Source organism: Panthera uncia (genome assembly GCF_023721935.1).
Source record: "Panthera uncia isolate 11264 chromosome A3 unlocalized genomic scaffold, Puncia_PCG_1.0 HiC_scaffold_11, whole genome shotgun sequence".
NCBI classification, from domain to species: domain Eukaryota; kingdom Metazoa; phylum Chordata; class Mammalia; order Carnivora; family Felidae; genus Panthera; species Panthera uncia.
Window position 1 is genome coordinate 3,597,987 of NW_026057578.1, and position 18,148 is coordinate 3,616,134.

General features: G+C 55.4%; 1 protein-coding gene across 1 annotated transcript in view; it reads right to left on the reverse strand.

The window, feature by feature from the left end:
* Window positions 1–2,076: 2,076 nt before the first annotated feature.
* PHACTR3 (phosphatase and actin regulator 3) overlaps window positions 2,077–18,148 on the reverse strand; it is a 100,844-nt gene continuing 84,772 nt past the window's right edge. Inside the window, exons 8-12 of the mRNA XM_049650527.1 lie at window positions 12,846–12,901; window positions 8,761–8,822; window positions 7,624–7,764; window positions 5,297–5,373; window positions 2,077–2,646 (exon numbers count right to left, since the gene is read on the reverse strand). Coding sequence (XP_049506484.1) covers window positions 2,631–2,646; window positions 5,297–5,373; window positions 7,624–7,764; window positions 8,761–8,822; window positions 12,846–12,901 — 352 coding nt within the window. The 3' untranslated portion in view covers window positions 2,077–2,630. The remainder of the gene's footprint in view (window positions 2,647–5,296; window positions 5,374–7,623; window positions 7,765–8,760; window positions 8,823–12,845; window positions 12,902–18,148) is intronic.

The window sequence follows — 18,148 nt, forward strand, 5'->3', positions numbered from 1 at the left end:
ATGCATAAAAACCTCATTAATGCCTCCCAGTTGTGGAGAACTGTGATAACTCAGACACTGTATGTGATTGTTATTGAATAAGAAGGCAGACGTGGTTTTTCCTAAGTCTCAAGGCTCTTAAGTACGTACACTTTCTCCTCAAATTTATCGAACACATGTGCGTTTATATACACATGCATGTGTATCACCCATTCCGTGAGATTTATATGCTGCTTTTTCATCTTGTTCCTCCAGACAGGATAAGAGACATTCGAGATGGCATACCAGAGCCTTCCTTAGTGCAGGGTGGACACACTCCATTCACGGTTTCAGTTCATCTCTTGACCTCTAGGATAAGAATGTGAACTTCAGAAATACAATTTAAAGGAACAGTTTATGATTAAGACAACGTAGAAGTTAGATACTGTTGCTAAAAATTTTGATTACAGTGAAGATGTCTTCTGGTTTTAGGATATCTTAGAGCCCTCGAGCCTGAACCACACCAAACCCTCCATCGGGTATCCTGTATCTTAACTTTTGAATTTACCCATTAGTTACGGAACTAACTGTACTTGGGCAAAACTACCTGAACACGTGTCCCATCTGCCGAGCCACCTCTAACCAGAGGCCTAGTTTAGCCATCTTCTAAACAGTACCGGTCCCTTCTGCTTTGGGGGCCAGGATGGTTTCGAGCAGAAGGACCCCTCTCTGTTCCTCATTTCATAGGAAGTAGGTGGGTATTTCTATATGAAAGAGATGGAAATCATAGTGTTACACAATCTGGGCCCCAGCTAATACTTTAAACAGAATAAAACAAAGTAGGGAGCTGCTAGTATGTACTTTAGGTTGACTGGCTACAAATAATGGCTTATGAATACAGTAAATATAGGTATATGCTAAATACACCATATATATATACATACGCATAAACGCTCGCAAAAGCATAACCAGGCTTCTGGTTAGAAAATGTTTACATATCATCTCGTCTCACAGGCAAAGAAATTGAGGCTCCGAGAAGTGAACTGATTCACAGAAGGTGACACAGCAAGTTAAGAGGTAGCTGGAAGTTTGCGACCAACAGCGATTGCTTTCAAAGAGTCGAATTCAACCAACTACCACTGTGTTTGCCAGCAGCCAGGATCCAGCGCCTGTCCCTTAGGACAGAGTGCTGCCACGAGGGCCGAGCAGCTTCCACGGGCACCCTACCCGCTTCGGTCATAAAGCAGTTGAGCAGGAGGGGTCGTGGGAAGCAGTGAGGCCGTGTGTGCAGGAGCAAGTCATAGGGGACACGCACCTGCTCCAGGGCTCCCTGGCAGGCCCACGAGCAGGTAACATTCGCCAGATGCATACAACATGTCGGGTGCTGTTCCCGCATTTAGAAATTACAGCCATGTGTTGAGAGAGAGACAGAGAGAGAGACAGAGAGAGCGATGATCTTCCTAGAGAGAAAGTCGGAATCTTGGTGAACAGCGCAGAGCTGGGATTTAAGCCACAGGGTCTGCAGGCTTCTCAAGGCATGCTCCGAGCCCCGGGCTTCCCGCCTCCCCATGTCTCCGGAGGCTCTCGGGTGGGCAGGCGGGCTCTCTTCTGTGAGGACACTTCTCCAAAGGCCAAGTAAAACTACCTTTCGGGGAACGTTAATTTGTATTTATTTTCCCCCTTGGTGCCAACATTCCTTTTTACCTTTGTGCTGGGGTAACTTTCCTCTTTATAATCTCCACTCCATCTCAACCTTTGTCTCTTCTAACGGTTTTCAACAGTGTTTACAAATGCAAACCTGAAGATACCCTTAAAGAGGGCCTCATCTTCATCGTGGTAGAATTCTCCCGCCGAGCTGGTACTTACTTCCAGGGTCATTTCTCTATGATACGTAAACTCAAATTAACTTGACAAAGATAATTTGATTTCCCAAGGCACAAACCACATACGCTACCAGAATTTACAAAACAAAAGCACACAAAGTTGGAATTCTCTTTCACGTGTTTGGATTTGATGGCTCAAAAGTAAGAAAACTGGACTTCTATCACAGATCTCCGATCTAACACACCTCTCTCATCCCACCTCCAAGAAAACGTAAAACCCAGGTTCGTTGCCTGCAATAAGTAGTCATTTAATTAAAGAACAAAATTAACAGGAATCAAAATGTTGCAGCTGTATTTTTTTGTTAGACATTATATAAAAAAAGAAAAGTATAATACAGTAAATAATTTTGTATAACGTGAACTTAAAGAGTTCTCAAATTAACTGTGATCAGAATAAAAATGTCTTTCCAACAGAATACTGAACGTCACTGTGCCGCACGTCCCGTGTCGGGGGCCCGGAGGGGTGCCGGCGCCTGCCCGTCGCCCGCCCTCCGTCTCACCGCAGGGCTGCGAAACAAGGTTCAAAGGCAAAGGACAGTTTTCTTCTGGGAGAGCGACTCTGGGTCGTAACTGGTCCGACAGTTCCTACCCCTCAGACACCAGAGAGTGAAGGCCGTCCCCTGGTTTCTCCTCGTACAGGTGAGCACAGCCCAGACCACCTGCCCGCGTGATCCTGCTCCTGGCGCTGACACAGCAGGGGGTCTGGAGCTGAACTTCAGGAAAGTTCCCTGACGAATGTTCAGTGTTGGTATCAAAAATTAAACAAAAATTCTTCTCAGAAGAAAATCTCTATGGCCTGTGGAATCTAGGAATTACGAAAAGACAAAACAGTTTAAGGCTGTACACTTCTAAGTGAAAACGGCCAAAACCTTCCGCTATTAAAAGCTGCTCAGACATCCACCATATAAGACCCAAGGATGGACGTGCTCTGCGTCAAGCAGCGGGGGGCCCAGAGGGCTCCCGGCTCCCAGGCCCACGCTGGGCCCTCAAAGGAATTATACGCTGAATTCCGAAGACTTCCTAAAACTCCGTTTGAAGGGCTGCCTGCCAAGCCCTTGGTGTGCACAGAAAAGGCCAAGGCTTTGCTACATCGGTAGAAGTAATGAAATGACGGATGAAACAAACTATTGGAAGTCCTAGTACAGCTGTGGTTTGGTTTTATTCCGGTAGAGCTGGTAACGTGCTTGCGGTGACGTTGAACACATCGAAGAAAATCTCATGTGGCTGGTGGTGTTCTTTTAACAATTTATACCAAGTGCTGGCATGCGGTATATACCACCTTATCACTGTTTCCTGATGTCCAGGTTTGGGGTTAACTCTTAAAATCCCATCATCTAAGAAAGGCATTCAGGGCTTACAAGAGAAAATAGATCTCTTTGGTAAACAACCCTTAATAATGTGCAATGAGAAAACGTATTAAATGTTAACATCCAGAAGACCATGTCATAATTGACAGCCTTTTTCTTCAACACAGGGTGATCACTGAAAATAGCTTTGGTTTTACTGGGCACGGTTTATTTCCTAAACATTTTTGAGTGTTTTGAATAATCAAAACTAAGACGATCTATTCCTGCCAAACGTATGCCAGTCAGGGGGGAGGGAAACCTTAAAGTTTTTTAAACTATTTATTTGTATCATTTTCTCCTGCTTTTGCAACCTCAACTTCCTCCCTCAATATATTCGTCCTAAAACTGCCTTGTGGGATAGAGTTCCATCACACCTGCCTCTGCTCCACAGCCGCACTGACCTTACAGACGGAATGCTTTAGAGAACTGCAGGGGCCACCTTGGGACAACCAGAAGAGGAAAGGAGTCCCACTATTTTAGTTTAAGGAAGTATCTACACCCAGGATTTCCATTCTCCTTGCATCTGGGGCTGGAGCGCCTTGAGGCCAAGGGAGAAGTGATACGGGAACTGGTTCAGGTGAAGGCTGGTAGCCACACCCCCACACTCGTCAGGATTAAACAGGAGGACTTTCATCGGGCGTTACGACTCGTGGCCATGCAACGAACACGCAGCCAGTGAGCCAGGGCCGCTGCGTCACCCAGAGGCCACCCCATGGCATCTTTATGATCACACGAACACGGAGCGCATTCACCTTGAAGCGGAAAGTCTTGGGCATGCATGAAGGCCAGTGTATTCCCACCGGAACAGAGGTTCCCTGCAGAGGGGGCCTCCGTTAGCTGATGCAGGGCTACGTTCTCAGCACCTGTAGATGCACTTGGCACACGGCAGGTGCTCAAATACGTGAGTGATGGGGAAGCATCAGCTCGTGTTAAAGATGTGAACAGAAATTCAAGCCAGGAACAAGTACCTGGGAGAGACTTCACGGCCTCCTGTCAGTATTGAGGAGTGGGGTTCTATAGTGGGGACGTCTGGCCTTCACAGGAGGCGGAGCTAATGTGCTGGCAGATTGCTCACATTACTTTGAGGCTCTTCTTAAAGGTACATTAACTACTGGGCACCTGGGGGGCTCAGCTGGTTAAGCATCTGACTTTGGCTCAGGTCATGATCTCACGGCTCGTGGGTTCTAGCCCTGCGTCGGGCTCTGTGCTGACAGCTCGGAGCCTGGAGGCTGCTTCGGATTCTGTGTCTCCCTCTCTCTGTCCCTCCCTGCTTACTCTCTCTCTCTCTCTCTCTCTCAAAATAAATAAACTTAAGGGGCGCCTGGGTGGCTCAGTCAGTTAAGCCTCTGACTTCAGCTCAGGTCATGATCTCATGGTTCATGGGTTTGAGCCCCTTCTCCGGCTCTGTGCTGACAGCTCAGAGCCTGGAGCCTGCTTTGGATTCTGTGTCTCCCTCTCTCTGCCCCTCCCCTGCTCGTGCTCTGTCTCTCTCTCTCTCTCAAAAATAAATAAATATTAAAAAAAAAAAAAAGTCCTACTGTTTTAGTTTTTTTCTTTTCTTTTTTTTATCTTATAAAACATAACTAAAATATAAATTTAAGGAGGAAGGCACTAAAGGTAAAAACATGGGACGCCTGGGTGGCTCAGTCGGTGGAGTGTCCGACTTGGGCTCAGGTCATGATCTCGCGGTTTGTGGGTTCGAGCCCCGTGTCGGGCTCTGTGCTGACAGCTCAGGGCTTGGAGCCTGCTTCGGATTCTGTGTCTCCCTCTCTCTCTGCCCCTCCCCTGCTCGCACTCCGGCTGGCTTGCTCACTCACTGGTGCGGGCACTCCCTGTCTCTCGCAAAAATAAACAAACATTAAAAAACAACAACCGTACATTAACTACTTAAATAAACCCAGGACCCACGGTCTACACGCCACCTTCCCCCAAGCCCACAGGAGCCGTGACCAAGAAGCAGGCGCACTGTCTGTTCAGTGCATCTCTCGGCAGAAATACGGGATCCGTTTGCCTAATTACATAGATCTCTGTGGCGTTTTATCTTTTCTTTCTAAAGGAACACCGTGTTGTAAGTACCATGAAATCCACACGAACATCTAGAAATCTGACCTTGTCAAATGCTTGCTTGATGCATGGACCTCCATCTCGTTACTTTTGTATTCATTGAGCTCTTTGCGAATGGCTGCCTGAAATGTAAACACAGGACAGGAAGAAGCCGACATAGGAAATTAGTACCCTGGCTGTGGCTCAACAACAGTTCGCCATCCTGGTTGAGTTCTGGTGTTTTGTAATGTAGTTCAAACAAAGAAAAAGAAACCACTTGTGGCCCAGCATTCAGCCTCTTAGCACGTGCACGGCCCTGATGCTGGTGTCCGGGAAGAGGTCAGTGAATTGATTTGCTATGCCGGAGAAGGAAGACAACGCCCACCATACGTGACAGGTGGCCCCGGCACGTGCTTAGGAACTCCAGGAAGTAGGGACACCAAATTCACGAAGGAGGTCGGGCTTTTGGTGGACTTATTTGGAATTCTGCAATTAGATCATTGAGAAGCCATTCTAATTTCAGCATGAGGTCAGGCTTGGTGTCACGTGAAAAACGGTATCGTGGCTACACGCGGGGGGGGGGGGGGGGCGCATCGCAGTGTTTCAGGGCAGGTCCTCGGGCTCTTCCAGCCTTCCCCTGCCCCCTGGGACCGTGCACTCCCTCACATAAACCCTCAGGGGCCAGCAGGGGGCAGGGAGAGGCTCTGAGCCAGGGATCCCAGGGAGCACTCCTCCCGCGCTCAAACCCGGGTGCTGCCAGAGACGTGCTCGCTTCTCCCCTCGCCCAGGGAGCCGAGGCTCGGTCCGCCTGCCGGCTGGCTGCGCCTGGCCAAGGGGATGCGACACCTGCGTGCATTTACATGTCACCTCACTTATTCACGGTCCGCACGCGGGGAACAAGGAACAATTAGCACGTTCGGCCAACTCACTGGCTGAGCAAATGATTTTGCTCTTCCTAAAAGCTGTAAAATCATGAGCGGCCAGAGGGGATGAGGCTTCAGTCCTGTCCATCCACAGCATGGGACCATGGACAGGAACATACCCTCTGAGCCCGTCCAAATCATCTGTCCGACAGCACCTCCATAGGGGTGATAATGACACATCTCTCACGGGGACTTTCTGAGGATTAAATGAAATAATGTCAGACAGGCCGGTTCAGTCCAGGACAGGGCGAGGGTTGGGTGAACGTTCATTCCCTCTGCTCCGTCCCCGAGTGTCTGGGACCCACTGCTTCCTTGCTCTCGTCCCGCACCCAGAGCGTTCAGGTCACACTGCCCTGGAGGCTCCCGGGACCTCACACCAGACCAGTCCTGGACGCATCCAGAGCTTACTCTGTCTTCACTGCCAGGGTTTTCCTGAGGGCCTCGCCTGTCTCCCTCTCTTCACCCCTCTCTGTCTCACTGTAGCTAAGTCTGTTTAAACCTCTGTCCCCTGCCTCTTTTCTCCAGCCTTGCCTGCTTTTGGTTCATCCAGACCATAGTTCCTCAACTTCCATACTCTTGACACTCAGGATTGGAGAATTCCCTGTTGTGGGGCCATCCTGTGCATTACGGGACGTTTAGTGGCATCCCTGCGTTCCACCCGCTACACTCTAGTAGCACTTGTCACTTGTGACAGCCAGAAATGTCTCCAGACATTGCCCCCTAGTTGAAAACACAGCCGTGACCCCAGATTGGCTTTGTGAGACCAACAACGGGGCTCAAAGCACAGGCTTAATTTCCAGACCTGGTGGCATCTGCTTTGGTAGGGTCCCCTCTCTAAGGAAAAAAAAAAAAAAAACCTCAGGGCAACCTGGCTATTCACGTATGTGACAACATCCCTCACGACCTTGTAACATGAGACCACTTAATCAGACTGCAAGTTCGTATGTTACCATATATGAGAGACAAAGAAGTAAACATATAAAAAAACTACGCCACATGGGGGCACCTGGGTGGCCCAGTGGGTTAAGCATCCGACTTCGGCTCAGGTCACGATCTCGCGGTTCGCGAGTTCGAGCCCCGTGTCGGGCTCTGTGCTGACAGCTTGGAGCCCGGAGCCTGCTTCAGGATTCTGTGTCTCCCTCTCTCTCTACACCTCATCCGCTCACTCTGTCTCTGTTTCTGTCTCTCTCTCTCTCTCTCTCTAAAATCAACATTAAAAAAAATTAATAAAAAAACCAACCCTACATCACGTGGCGTTCGGGGCTCGGTTCTTCGGGTACGAACCCAACTGAGCGGTGCCGGCACGAAGAAACTCAGGAAGGAAGAGAGAGCCTGGGTGTCAGGACTCTCTGTGCGAGAACCCCGCTCACCACCATCCAGGCACGAACTCCCTGGCATGTCGTGGCCTGCCCTCATCACATGCTGCCATACCCCACCCTACCCCGACCAGCAGACGGGTCTGCTCTGTACCTTGTCGGCCGCTGACAGTCGTGTCCACGGCTTGTCTGCCCGTCTGTCATAATCCTGAGCTTTCGCCACCTCCACATAGTCACTGAACCGTATCAGAATCTTTCGGTCTCTTAGCTCGTCAACTGTGGGTCTCTGATTAAGCTGAAATACAAGAGCGTCACAGTTAGCTATTATCACCTGCCAGACCAGCTTTCTCCGGAAACTCCGAACAAACACGTTTCTATAGGTAAGCGGGAAACTCTGCGACTGTGAAGTAGAATGACCTAACGCCTACAGTCTCCCACGTGAAGGCTCAGATTACACGCTCTTAAATTGCAGCCCCCCAGCACCTTCCCTCAGAGGGGTCACTCCCAGGAGCCTGGCTGCACCCTGTACACCGCGCAGCCTCAGGGAAAGGGCGGCGAATGAATGGCGAGCAAGCTGTACTCCAGCAGCCGCCTCTTCCACTCTCGTTAGAGGAGCTCTTAACAAAAAGTCCCCGACAGAGGGGTCGCTGCCACACCAGACTCGCAAGTCGAGCTCAGGAAGGATAATCGATGAACCTGAAGCCCATGGGTCGAGACGTCGTCGTCATCACTACAAAGCACAGAGAGCCCCCAGGACGCTCGAGTTCAGACACGGTGGGCACCCCGAACCAGATGGGACTGTGCAGCTGTTACCCAAGCTGGCCGGGGCCAACTTCACCCTGGCCGTGTGCATCCCTGATGCACGGCCCGGACGCCAATAAGAAGTTTCTGCCGTCAGGAGCTTCTCGACAAACTGAACGTGCCGAAGAGCGTCACAGGGACCCGAACGCTGGCACCCAGGGGTGCACTTCTCAGGCACCGCGTAGAGATCCAGGGGGATGAAGAAAAACGCCTTTAAAAACTTATCCCTGGACATAAGTGGTGACGGCATCGGGCTTGTCCCGCCACACGAGCTGTTCCTGTGCCCGGTAAGGGTCTCACCCGCGGGCACGGAGGGTCACAGCAGGGGTGGCAGGGGCACTGGGGAGCGAATCCGCTGCTGGCCAGGAAGACGTCGTCCAGTGACACAGGGACGCCCCCCCTCACCCACCCCAGCACCGCCCAGGCGGCTCTTCTCCAGCGCGCCTGTCCCTCGAGATTCAGGGCGTAAAAGGCGCTTAAATCACAGTACCTTTCTTGTCAATCTCTGCTTGATTTCTCTTCTTTCTTCCTGCTCTGTCTGATCGTTCCTTTCTGTGAAAGGTTAACACAGAAAAAAAAAAAAAAAAAAGAAAAAGAAAAAGAAAAATGGGTTTAGACTTTCTTCTTTTTGGTGGAGAAGTGAGCTCACGGCCTCCACTTTCTTGTGGCTGAGGTGGGATGTCAAGGACGCCTCACGGGGGGCACTTTTTTCCATGTCACAGCTGGCTCTCCTCCACTCCGCCAGCCACGGCTCAGACCGTGGTCTCACTGCCACACAGAGACACATGCGCGGGGGTTTGTTCTGCCCCCATCCCAGCCTCCCTCCTGCCCTTCCTTGGGGTCATCGGTCGCTGGCCCCCCTCGGCTGTGCATTTATTTGCAGGAGAAGCAGGGAGTTCTTCCCTCATCAAATATCTCATCTCTTTACGTCCAGGAACGTAGACGGCACGCACAGACAGTTTTGGTGGGAGAAGTGAGTGTGCGCACACAGGTCTACTCACGTATATCACCTATGAATATTATACGCGGATACTAACAGAACTGTCCCTGCTTGCTGTTCTCTTCTCCTCCCCCCGAGGTATGGGGACTTTTCGCCAGCCAACATCCGACAAGGAACAACCTCTCCAGACTCTGGGCAACACGGGCTTGCCTGGAATTTATACTTCCAGGGTGTATTTCAAATCTAAACATAGCACGAACCCAGCCGACTCCCCGTGGCAGAAACGAGCACACTTAGCACACTCTACACGCCGTGCCTTTTAAAGGAGCCTCCGTGCCTCACGGAGCTCGGCTCTGCTGCTGAGTTGTTACTATTAACATTCAAGCTGTCCTCGTACCTACACCCGGGAGCTAAAAATAGAGAATTGGGAGCTGCGGTGTAAAACGCAGGCTTTGCCCTGGGATACGAGATAATGGATGTCCTATTTCTGGCACTCTCTGTTGCTAAAGAAAGCCTCGGGACCCATTCTGGGAAGGGACGTTCACCTGCCAGCACTCACTCCTAGAAACCCGGCTGCTTGGAGGAAGGGAGGGAGGGGAGGGAGCCCGCTGCCCGCAGGTGACGCAACCCCACGTCGCCCGCCTTTACTTAAGACATTCTGCACGTGTGTGCACTTGCGGGACTGGGTGCGGGATGTAGTGTACATTTCAGTAAGTTTTTGAAAAGGGAGATTTATTTCCTGTTTGAATGTTTTAGAAAAGGAAATGAAACCCTGTTATGTTCTTGGTTTTTAATCCAAGTGATAAACCAGAAGAAAACCACAGTTGCAAGGTCTCATCAGGAAGCTGATGATACGGTCAAGAAAAAAAATGGTGAAAGTATCCATTCAAGGCCAACCGTGAGGGATTGAAGGGGTGATGTGAAGCGAATTTTTCAGATTTCTTGAAAAACAGGCCACGGGCAAAGTCCAAGCAGTACAGGGACAGAAAACCAGACCTTTGTTTTTCATCATCAGCGACGTCATCACCAAGGTCACGGTGCTTTGGAGCGCTGGTCTTGGAAGGCGGGGTCCCCTCCCCAGCAGGGTCCCCTCTGCGCCAGGTGCTCTACTGGGCACTGACCCCAACAAGGCCTTCCCCAAAGCCCGAGCCCCCAGGTTGTCTCCGAGCTCCACCTAGCGATGGCTTTGTGGGCCTTTTGTTCCGAGACCCAGAAAGGCCCCCAGCCTTATACACAACAAGGGACCCATGACCATGGTCTCCACACCCACACGTCCGGAAAGAGTGCCAGCGGCTTGGACAGCCACATTCGACTCTTCCACAAATAATCAGAGATGCATTGCTGCTTCTAAGGCAGGGGCCAGAACTGGCCCGTGGAGCCAGGCAGCCTTCTGCTCTACCTCTTTGCCAAGGAAATGGGACAGCGGTGCAAACCACAGGACTCCGTTGTAACGTTGTAACGAGTAACCGGGCGGGCACAGCGGGGGGGGGCCTGACGCGGACGTATCAGGTTTGGTGCCTTCACCTGGAAAGGGGCCTCCGTGTCTCATCCAGGAATAACAACCCAGGCCGAGCTCTAAGTGTCCCTGAGACCCGATCGCAGTCAGTCACGAGCTCCCCGCTTGGGAGGGGAGCAGATGCGACGTGACAACATGCTAAGAAGTGATTATAGGTAGGAAACGCACTGTAGCAGGAACGTTTGGAGCCGGTGTCGGGGGCCCGTGATTATATGCTGTGTGCTGGACCACATGTGGTCACCCTATTCTCAGCTCCCCAGAACAAAACAGAGCCAACACCCGCCATGAACTAGCAGTGACATCCGCAGATACTCCCACTCAGGGGCCTTGAAAAGCTTCCGAACTGTGGCCGGCTCGATGGCGAAGCAGGGATCGCCATGGCCACGGCGGAGGAAGCCCATTTCTCCCTTCCTCTCACAGAAGGTGAGTGCAGAAAGTTCCACGTAGCCACTTACCCCCTCTATTCAAGCACCGGTTCTATTTTTAAGGCTCTGACGTTTAATTGTGAAGGCTGCTGCGATCTGAGGTGCTTACTGGCCAGAGGACCTGGTGTCCCCAGCAGCAGGGGAGAGGTCCACACGGAGGCAGAGCCCCCTCAGCTCACTGGGAAGCCCCGCCCCCTGCCCCCCGCGGTGGCAGCAGACCCCTCCCAGGGCTGCTCAGTGAGTCCACACCTCGCCCACCAGCTCCGAGCTGCTTTAAGGACACCTGTGACTTAGCAGCCTTATAAGTAAGTGATGGGATTTTTAACAAACCAGATACTTGGGGGACGGGTGGGCACCTGGGTGGCTCAGTCAGTCAAACATCTGACTCTTGATTTCGGCTCAGGTCATGATCGTGGTTTGTGGGATCGAGCCCCGCATCAGGCCTTGGGCCGACGGCATGGAGCCTGCTTGGGATTCTCTCTCTCTGACCCTCCCCGACCCTCTCAACATAAATAAGCTTTTTAAAAAATTCAAATACGTGATAACTTAAATAGCTTGACTTTCTCATCTGTCTATGTGATTAGGCAGGTAATCAATGACAAGTTCTTCTTTAAATCCCCAGACGTGACCAAGTTGATACAACACAGAAGACTAGGTCCCCTATCTTAAATTTGACAACAGAAACGTGCAATCCCTCGGCATAGGGTGAAATATTTCCAACCGTCTACGAAGGAGGGGACCCCCTGGCAGGTGAAGGTGCCCAGGCAGGGACAGGAGACAGGGATCAGCAGGGACTCGGAGCCCAGACCGTCAGGAGGGCCCACCGCCCGTCTTCTGGCACAGAGTCAGCGTGGGCACTGCCCTAACTTTGTGACAAGATGTTCGCAGAATAAAAAACCAAACTCAGAGGATATCTGTAGTGTGCATCATGTCAAGACGAAAAACAATGAAGCACTTTAAGGAATCCAGGCCCTAAGAAGACACTTTTTGCAGAAAATGTTTTGAAAACTAAAGTCTGTGGACCAGTGAACTATCTGAGAAATGCTATCTGAGAAACACTTCCAAAGGGGTTTGACTGCCCGGAACCACCGTGGACTCTAAGGAGCCTGAACAGCATTCCCTCTGTTGCCGAGGCAGTTTGTGGACACCGATGATCACACACCTGGGGACCCCCATGCGGGTGGAGCCGGGGAGGGGGGCCAGGGGATCCCCGAGACAGAGTTGTGACCCCCAGGGCAGGCTTCCCATGACTGCGCTCCTTGGAGGTGTGGGCTTCCTTTCCCCTCCTGTCTCGCCCTGGTGCCACGTCCCCCTCCCTACACTTTCTGACACTGTCCACACCCTGCCCGTGACCTCTGCGGCCGTCAGAACTCCCACCCCAAACTGCCACGGAGACCTGTGTGAAACCCACAACGCAAAGAGAGAATCGAGCCATTTCCCTGAGATCTACAGGGTTAATTAAATAACCCTGAAAACAGGAATATCTTTAATTATGCTGGGAGGCAAGCTTTTTTTTTTTTTTTTTTCCTCTTAATTTTAAAAGGAGATATTTCCGACCAAATCAACTTTCCTCTAGGGTTTCCTTTCGCAGCCCAGTGGGACCTCACAGGGCCACGGGGAGCGACAGCCTGCAGAGCTGGGTGCACCTGCCACGGACTCGCCCCCAAGAGGAGCCAGGGGTCACAGCTACTCACGTTTCAAGATATTTCTTCTCTCCAGTTCCTCCACGGCAGGTCTTTGGCTCAGCCGTCTGCGGAAAAACACTAGAATTACATTTTGCACCATGGTGGCCGCCTGCAGATTCCTCCCGGGCTCTGCCAGGGGCAGGGGTGGCCGGCGCGCCCCCGAAGATGGTGAACCCAAAAGCTGGAGGGAGGGAGGGGACCTCTGGCAGCCGCCTCTTGCTGGCGCTGGAGTCAGATCCCCGCACAGGAGGGGGGTCACCGGCTGTCCCCGAGCTCCGGGGCCGACCCCCCGTGCCACCTCGGGACCCGAGAGCGCTGCCGGCCGGCGGGACTCTCCCCCGGAAGGGAGGAGGCCCCTCCTGCCCAGCCGAGCAGCGGTGGCACCTGCTTCGGCCCCAAGCAGCCTCGCCAGCAGCCCGCGCAGGGGGAGTGACAGCGAGCGCCGCCTCCTGAGCCACGCGGAGCCAGCCGCAGCCCGGGGAGGGGCACCCCCCGGCGGCCTCCCCCGGCCCAGCCGTCCCCACCCACGGGGCGCAGGACCAGCCTTTCAGGGGGATTCGCGTTGAAGGAGTCGGCGGTACAGCGAAAACCAAATACATACGGCAAATAAAAGGCTTGTCAGGAGCGGGAGTCATAATTAGCCGGAATGAGCGCCAAGCTCCAGTTGTCCCTGTAACTCCGGCGACGCTGTGCTTGGGTCCCAGCCAGGAGCCGCCCCGCTTCCGGACCCTCGCGCCACCCCGGGGCGACGACAGGGCTGAGGCTGCGAGCGCCCAGAATCTGGGGCCACGATACTTTGCCCCGAAGAGGATGCTGCCTCCAGAAATATCGGTCTCCTATTCACACTCCCTGTCCCGGCACAAAGCCGAGGGCGTCCCCAGGGCTCAGCTGCTCCCGCCTCCTGGGAACACCACAGGCGCGGGCTTTGTGTGCGCCCTTCCGGGGGCGGCCGCTTTGACATCTTGTCCTGATGTCTGGTGGGGACCGAACCCGCCCCTCCCCCCCCAACAGCTCCCCATCTGCCCCGGGGAAGGGAAACCTGGCTCTCAGGTGGGGCTCCCTCACCGTCCCCCCGAAACCTCCCAAATGCCATTCGTTGGTCAGCAAAGGACTGTGGAGTATCCGCTCTGTGCCAGGCAGTTCCAGCCCCCAGACACAGTGGCAAACAAGCCTCCCCTGTCCTGGAAATCTCACAGTCTAAACGGGGAAGGCAGACAAACAGTAAAAAAAAAAAAAAAAAAAAAGAACAAAAACCATTGCAGAGAGCGCTAGTGCCCCGGAGAAAATAAAGCAGGGGCTGTGACAAATGAGTGACCAGGCAGGGGGAGGAGGAGTGTGGGGAGACCCATCTCCTCCAAGGCTCACCTGAAGAGGTGCCGGCCCTGGGAAGATCACACCCTCCAGCCTCAGTGTCCCCTAACTGCTCACACACTGGGCTTGAAGACGGTGGGGAGGGAGGGGGGAAGTGATCATGGCAGGCTTCATGGAAGAGGAAACTTTTGGCAGAGCCATGGAGAATCTACAGGGGGCAGAGCCTGGTGCCTAGTGACTGCCAGCTGCTTAGCCAGGATGCCCGCAGGGACACCCGAGCGCTGAGGCCGAAGATTTCCTCAAACCTGAAAAGTATCTCAGATCTACACTGGCAACGTCCCCCCACCCCCGAGCCTTTTCTTGCTGGAGGACCGTCCGCTCTCCCAAAATGACAACCCAAACAGACTTTCCCAGAGGTGTGAGAACAGAATGAGCCAATGCACCGAGTGTGTGTTAAACGCCTGCTTGGTACATAGTAATCTCTCACGAAAACCCAGCCTGTGAGTCCTCAGTCATGGAATGAGTTCCCAGAAAGGCATTTCATCTGATTCCTAGTTCTCTAAAAAGTGTGGACAGCTCGTCACCAAAATCTAAGCCAATGGCCCGAGGGGTGAGGCAGGTCGGGTCCTACCACGCACTGCAGGGCTCCTCCCAGAGGCCACCAGGCTGAGCACACAGCTGGCCCCCGGGGTACCTCTCAGCGAGCAGGGAACAGCCCTCTGGGTGGACACAACTCCGCGGGTACAGTCGTGGGCACTAACCGACCCTCCCCCTCAGAGTCAGCCCAGGGCTGGAGCAGAGGACCCCAGCCCCTTCCCTGTGTGGTTCTTCCCAGGAGGCAGGAGCCCAATCACCGAGGACAGGTGCCCCTGGGGGCGGCGCTGCGTGTCCAGAGTTCCAATCCAGACCCAGCCCTACCCGGGAAGGCCAGCGGGCACCCGGGATCCCTCTTCATGAGACTGTGAACTTCTGCCTTCATCAGACGTTCTGTGCACACTCATAACATGCCTGGCCCCTGGTGAGAAGTGAGACCCAGCCCTGCCCCCGGGGCCTGCAGGCTCCCTCGGGGGACACACCCTCTGCCATCACACAGTACTAGGAGGAAGAACCGAAAGTGATATGAAAGCCGAGTGTAGGCGGGCTGATCTGGGCAGGGCCGGCTCCCTGGAAGGTGACCCCTGAGATGAGAGCCAAAGTGTAAGTGGGGATTGCTAAGCGAGGAGGGGAGGAAAGAGCAGGTGCAAAGGTCCTGAGATCGGGAGGAATTCGGCAAGTGCCCTTTAGACTGAGTGGAGGCGTGTGAGCCTCTGTGGGGCAGGGAGCTGGGTGGGGCACAGCCTGGCGTTGGCGGTGAGGAGTCCGAGAAGGCGGTTTGAGGCAGGCAGGGGTGGGGCGGGGGTGAAGGGATGCCAAGACTGGATCAGGCTTCAGAAGCACTCTCTGGACCCCTCCAGTTTGCTGTCCGAGAAAGGACGGGGCAGAACCAACCACCAGGAGACGCAGGCCTTCCCGGGGCCAGGACCCCCTTCGGACGCTCAGGGCAGGTGCTGTGGACCCACACGTGGCCGAGGGCCCCGTAAAACGTTCAAGACGTGCGGAAGATGTTGGCCCTGGAGGAAGGCCGGTGCCACTGCAAGTGAACACCCGTTAGACTAAACATGTAAGCTCACCGTTCCGTCCACTTCCTGCCTGGGCAGGATGGGGCTTCCGCTGTCCAGCAGCGACAACAGTCCCACGTGCCTTCCGACGGCAGGAGGCCGGACTACGCCCACTTGGCAGAGACGACCGCGAGGGCTCAGAGAGGCAAACGTGATCAGGTCTGACGGCCCACGTAGACCCCGGGGCCCGGCACAGGTGGGCAAAAGCAGCGAGACCGAGGGGCAAAGGGGCGCACGGAGACCCCTCTCCCTCCGAGGCGTGCTCCGGCGGAGCCTGGGGGGGTGGGGGGCGGGATGAGGCCGGACCATCTTCACTCGGGAGCCTCAGCCGCGAGGGGCTCTTGGAGGACCCGCAGACCCAGCCCTGGGGGGGGGGGGGGGGGGCCGAGGCCTCGGGGAGGGGTGCGGTGGGGTCCAGCTCCCGAAGGGTTTCCCCGGCTCCTCCTGGAGGCGGCTCCCTCTCCTGATCCAGAAACACAGCCCTGCCGGGAGGAGTGGTGCGCAGGGGCCGCTGGGGAAGCCACGGTCCATTTCTGACTCTTCCCGCTGAGAAAGCTGGGGCGTGGGGAGACTCTTCCCGCTAAGCTGGGGCGTGGGGCAGCACCAGGAAAAGAAACGCCGGGGTAGAGAGAGGCTCCCGCCCGTCTCCCCGCCTGGTCCCCACCTGGGCACACAGGAGAGGTGCGGATGCCAGCGCTGGGCCAGGCCCAGGGATGCGCTGGACGGGCCTTGGGGACTTGAACGGAGCACCCGGCCAGGGGCGGGGCGCCCGGGGGAACTGTGCGCACCTGTGGGTCTGCGTCCTCGGGGGGGGGGGGGGGGGGGCCACTCCCCCGGCACCAGCTCGTGCTCCTGGTCCCCAGGGCCCGCCTGCCCGTCCGCTGAATGGATCCGTGAACTTCTGCTCCGCACCGGACCCTGTGCCGAGAACACGGCAAAAGGCGGAGCAGGGACGAGACCGCCGAGCAGGTGACGGGCGGAGAGGACGTGTGCGTGGCGGGGAGCGGACGCGGGCAGCTGGCCGACCGGGACGCCCGTGTGGGTCGTACGAGAATCAAGGACGCAGCAGCACTGTCCCCGCCCCTCAGGCTCTGCGGAAGGCGGTCCTGTTTCCATCCCCCCAGAACCGGCACCGAGTCTCAAGGGGAGCCTCGGTTCTGCCACCCGCCAACGCCCTCTCCCGCCTGAGCCTCCTGTCCCCGGCCCCACCTGCCCCTGCGACCCACGGGGTACTGAGGGGTGAGAACACAGAAGGCAAGGGGCTGGCGCACACACGGGGTGTGTTGTTATTACCACTGGCATCCGTATGGTTCACCCGGTCCCTCCCGGCCTCAGCCAAGGAGCTGCAATCTCTGTCCTGCCAGCAGCCTCCGTGCCGGCCGGGGTCCCCAGGAAACACTCGCCCACCAGACGCTCACTCACCCCTTCCTCCACCAGACGCTCACTGGCTCCGTCACATGCTCACAGACCTCTCTCCCTCACTTGCCCCTCCCTCCCCCATCAGACACTCACACAGGCCTCCTTCCCTCACTCAGTCTCCTGTCGGACCCTCACTGACTCCTCCCTCCAACAGACGCTCCCTCCCTCCCTCCCCCATCAGACGCTCCCTCCCTCCCTCCCCCATCAGACACTCACACAGGCCTCCTTCCCTCACTCAGTCTCCTGTCGGACACTCACCCACTCCTTCCTCCATCAGACACTCACACAGGCCTCCCGCCACCAGACACTCAAGGCCTCCCTCCATCCCTCGCTAGGCCGCCTCCATCAGATGCTCACTTACCCCCTCCTCCACCGGATTCCTGGTACCCCATCCCACGGCCCCCGCCCCATCCCCCTGCCCCGTGACCGTGGGCTCCGGAAGCCGACCTGGGCCAGCCGCGTGGACGCGTCCACTGCTCTCCAGGGTCTGGGGTCTCTCTGCATTCGCCAACCCCCTGCAGCCAGGCAGGGCCGCACGGCCGGTCCGGAGCAGCGACCGGGAGCAGGACGGAGGCCGGGTCTGGGCTGAGCCCTAGAAAAGCCGCGGGACCTTCCACAGGCTCCCTTCCCCTCCACGGCAACCCGGGCCTCGCCCCAGGCGGCGGAGCCTCCAACCTGAGCCATACGGGCCAGCCTCGGTGAGAGGGCAACTGCCCGGAGGCTCGCCCTGACCACGGTGGGCCGTGTGTGCGAGACATGCCCCGTGCCGGGCGAGGCCGCTGGGGTTTGGGGCGTGACCGCAACACCGTCCCGCCTCGCCTACCCTCATACACGGGAGGCACGGCTCGGACACGGGCCGTGGCTGGCCGTGACGCTGGCCCTGCCCTGCCCCCCCCCCCCCCCCCCCCCCCCCCCCCCCCCCCC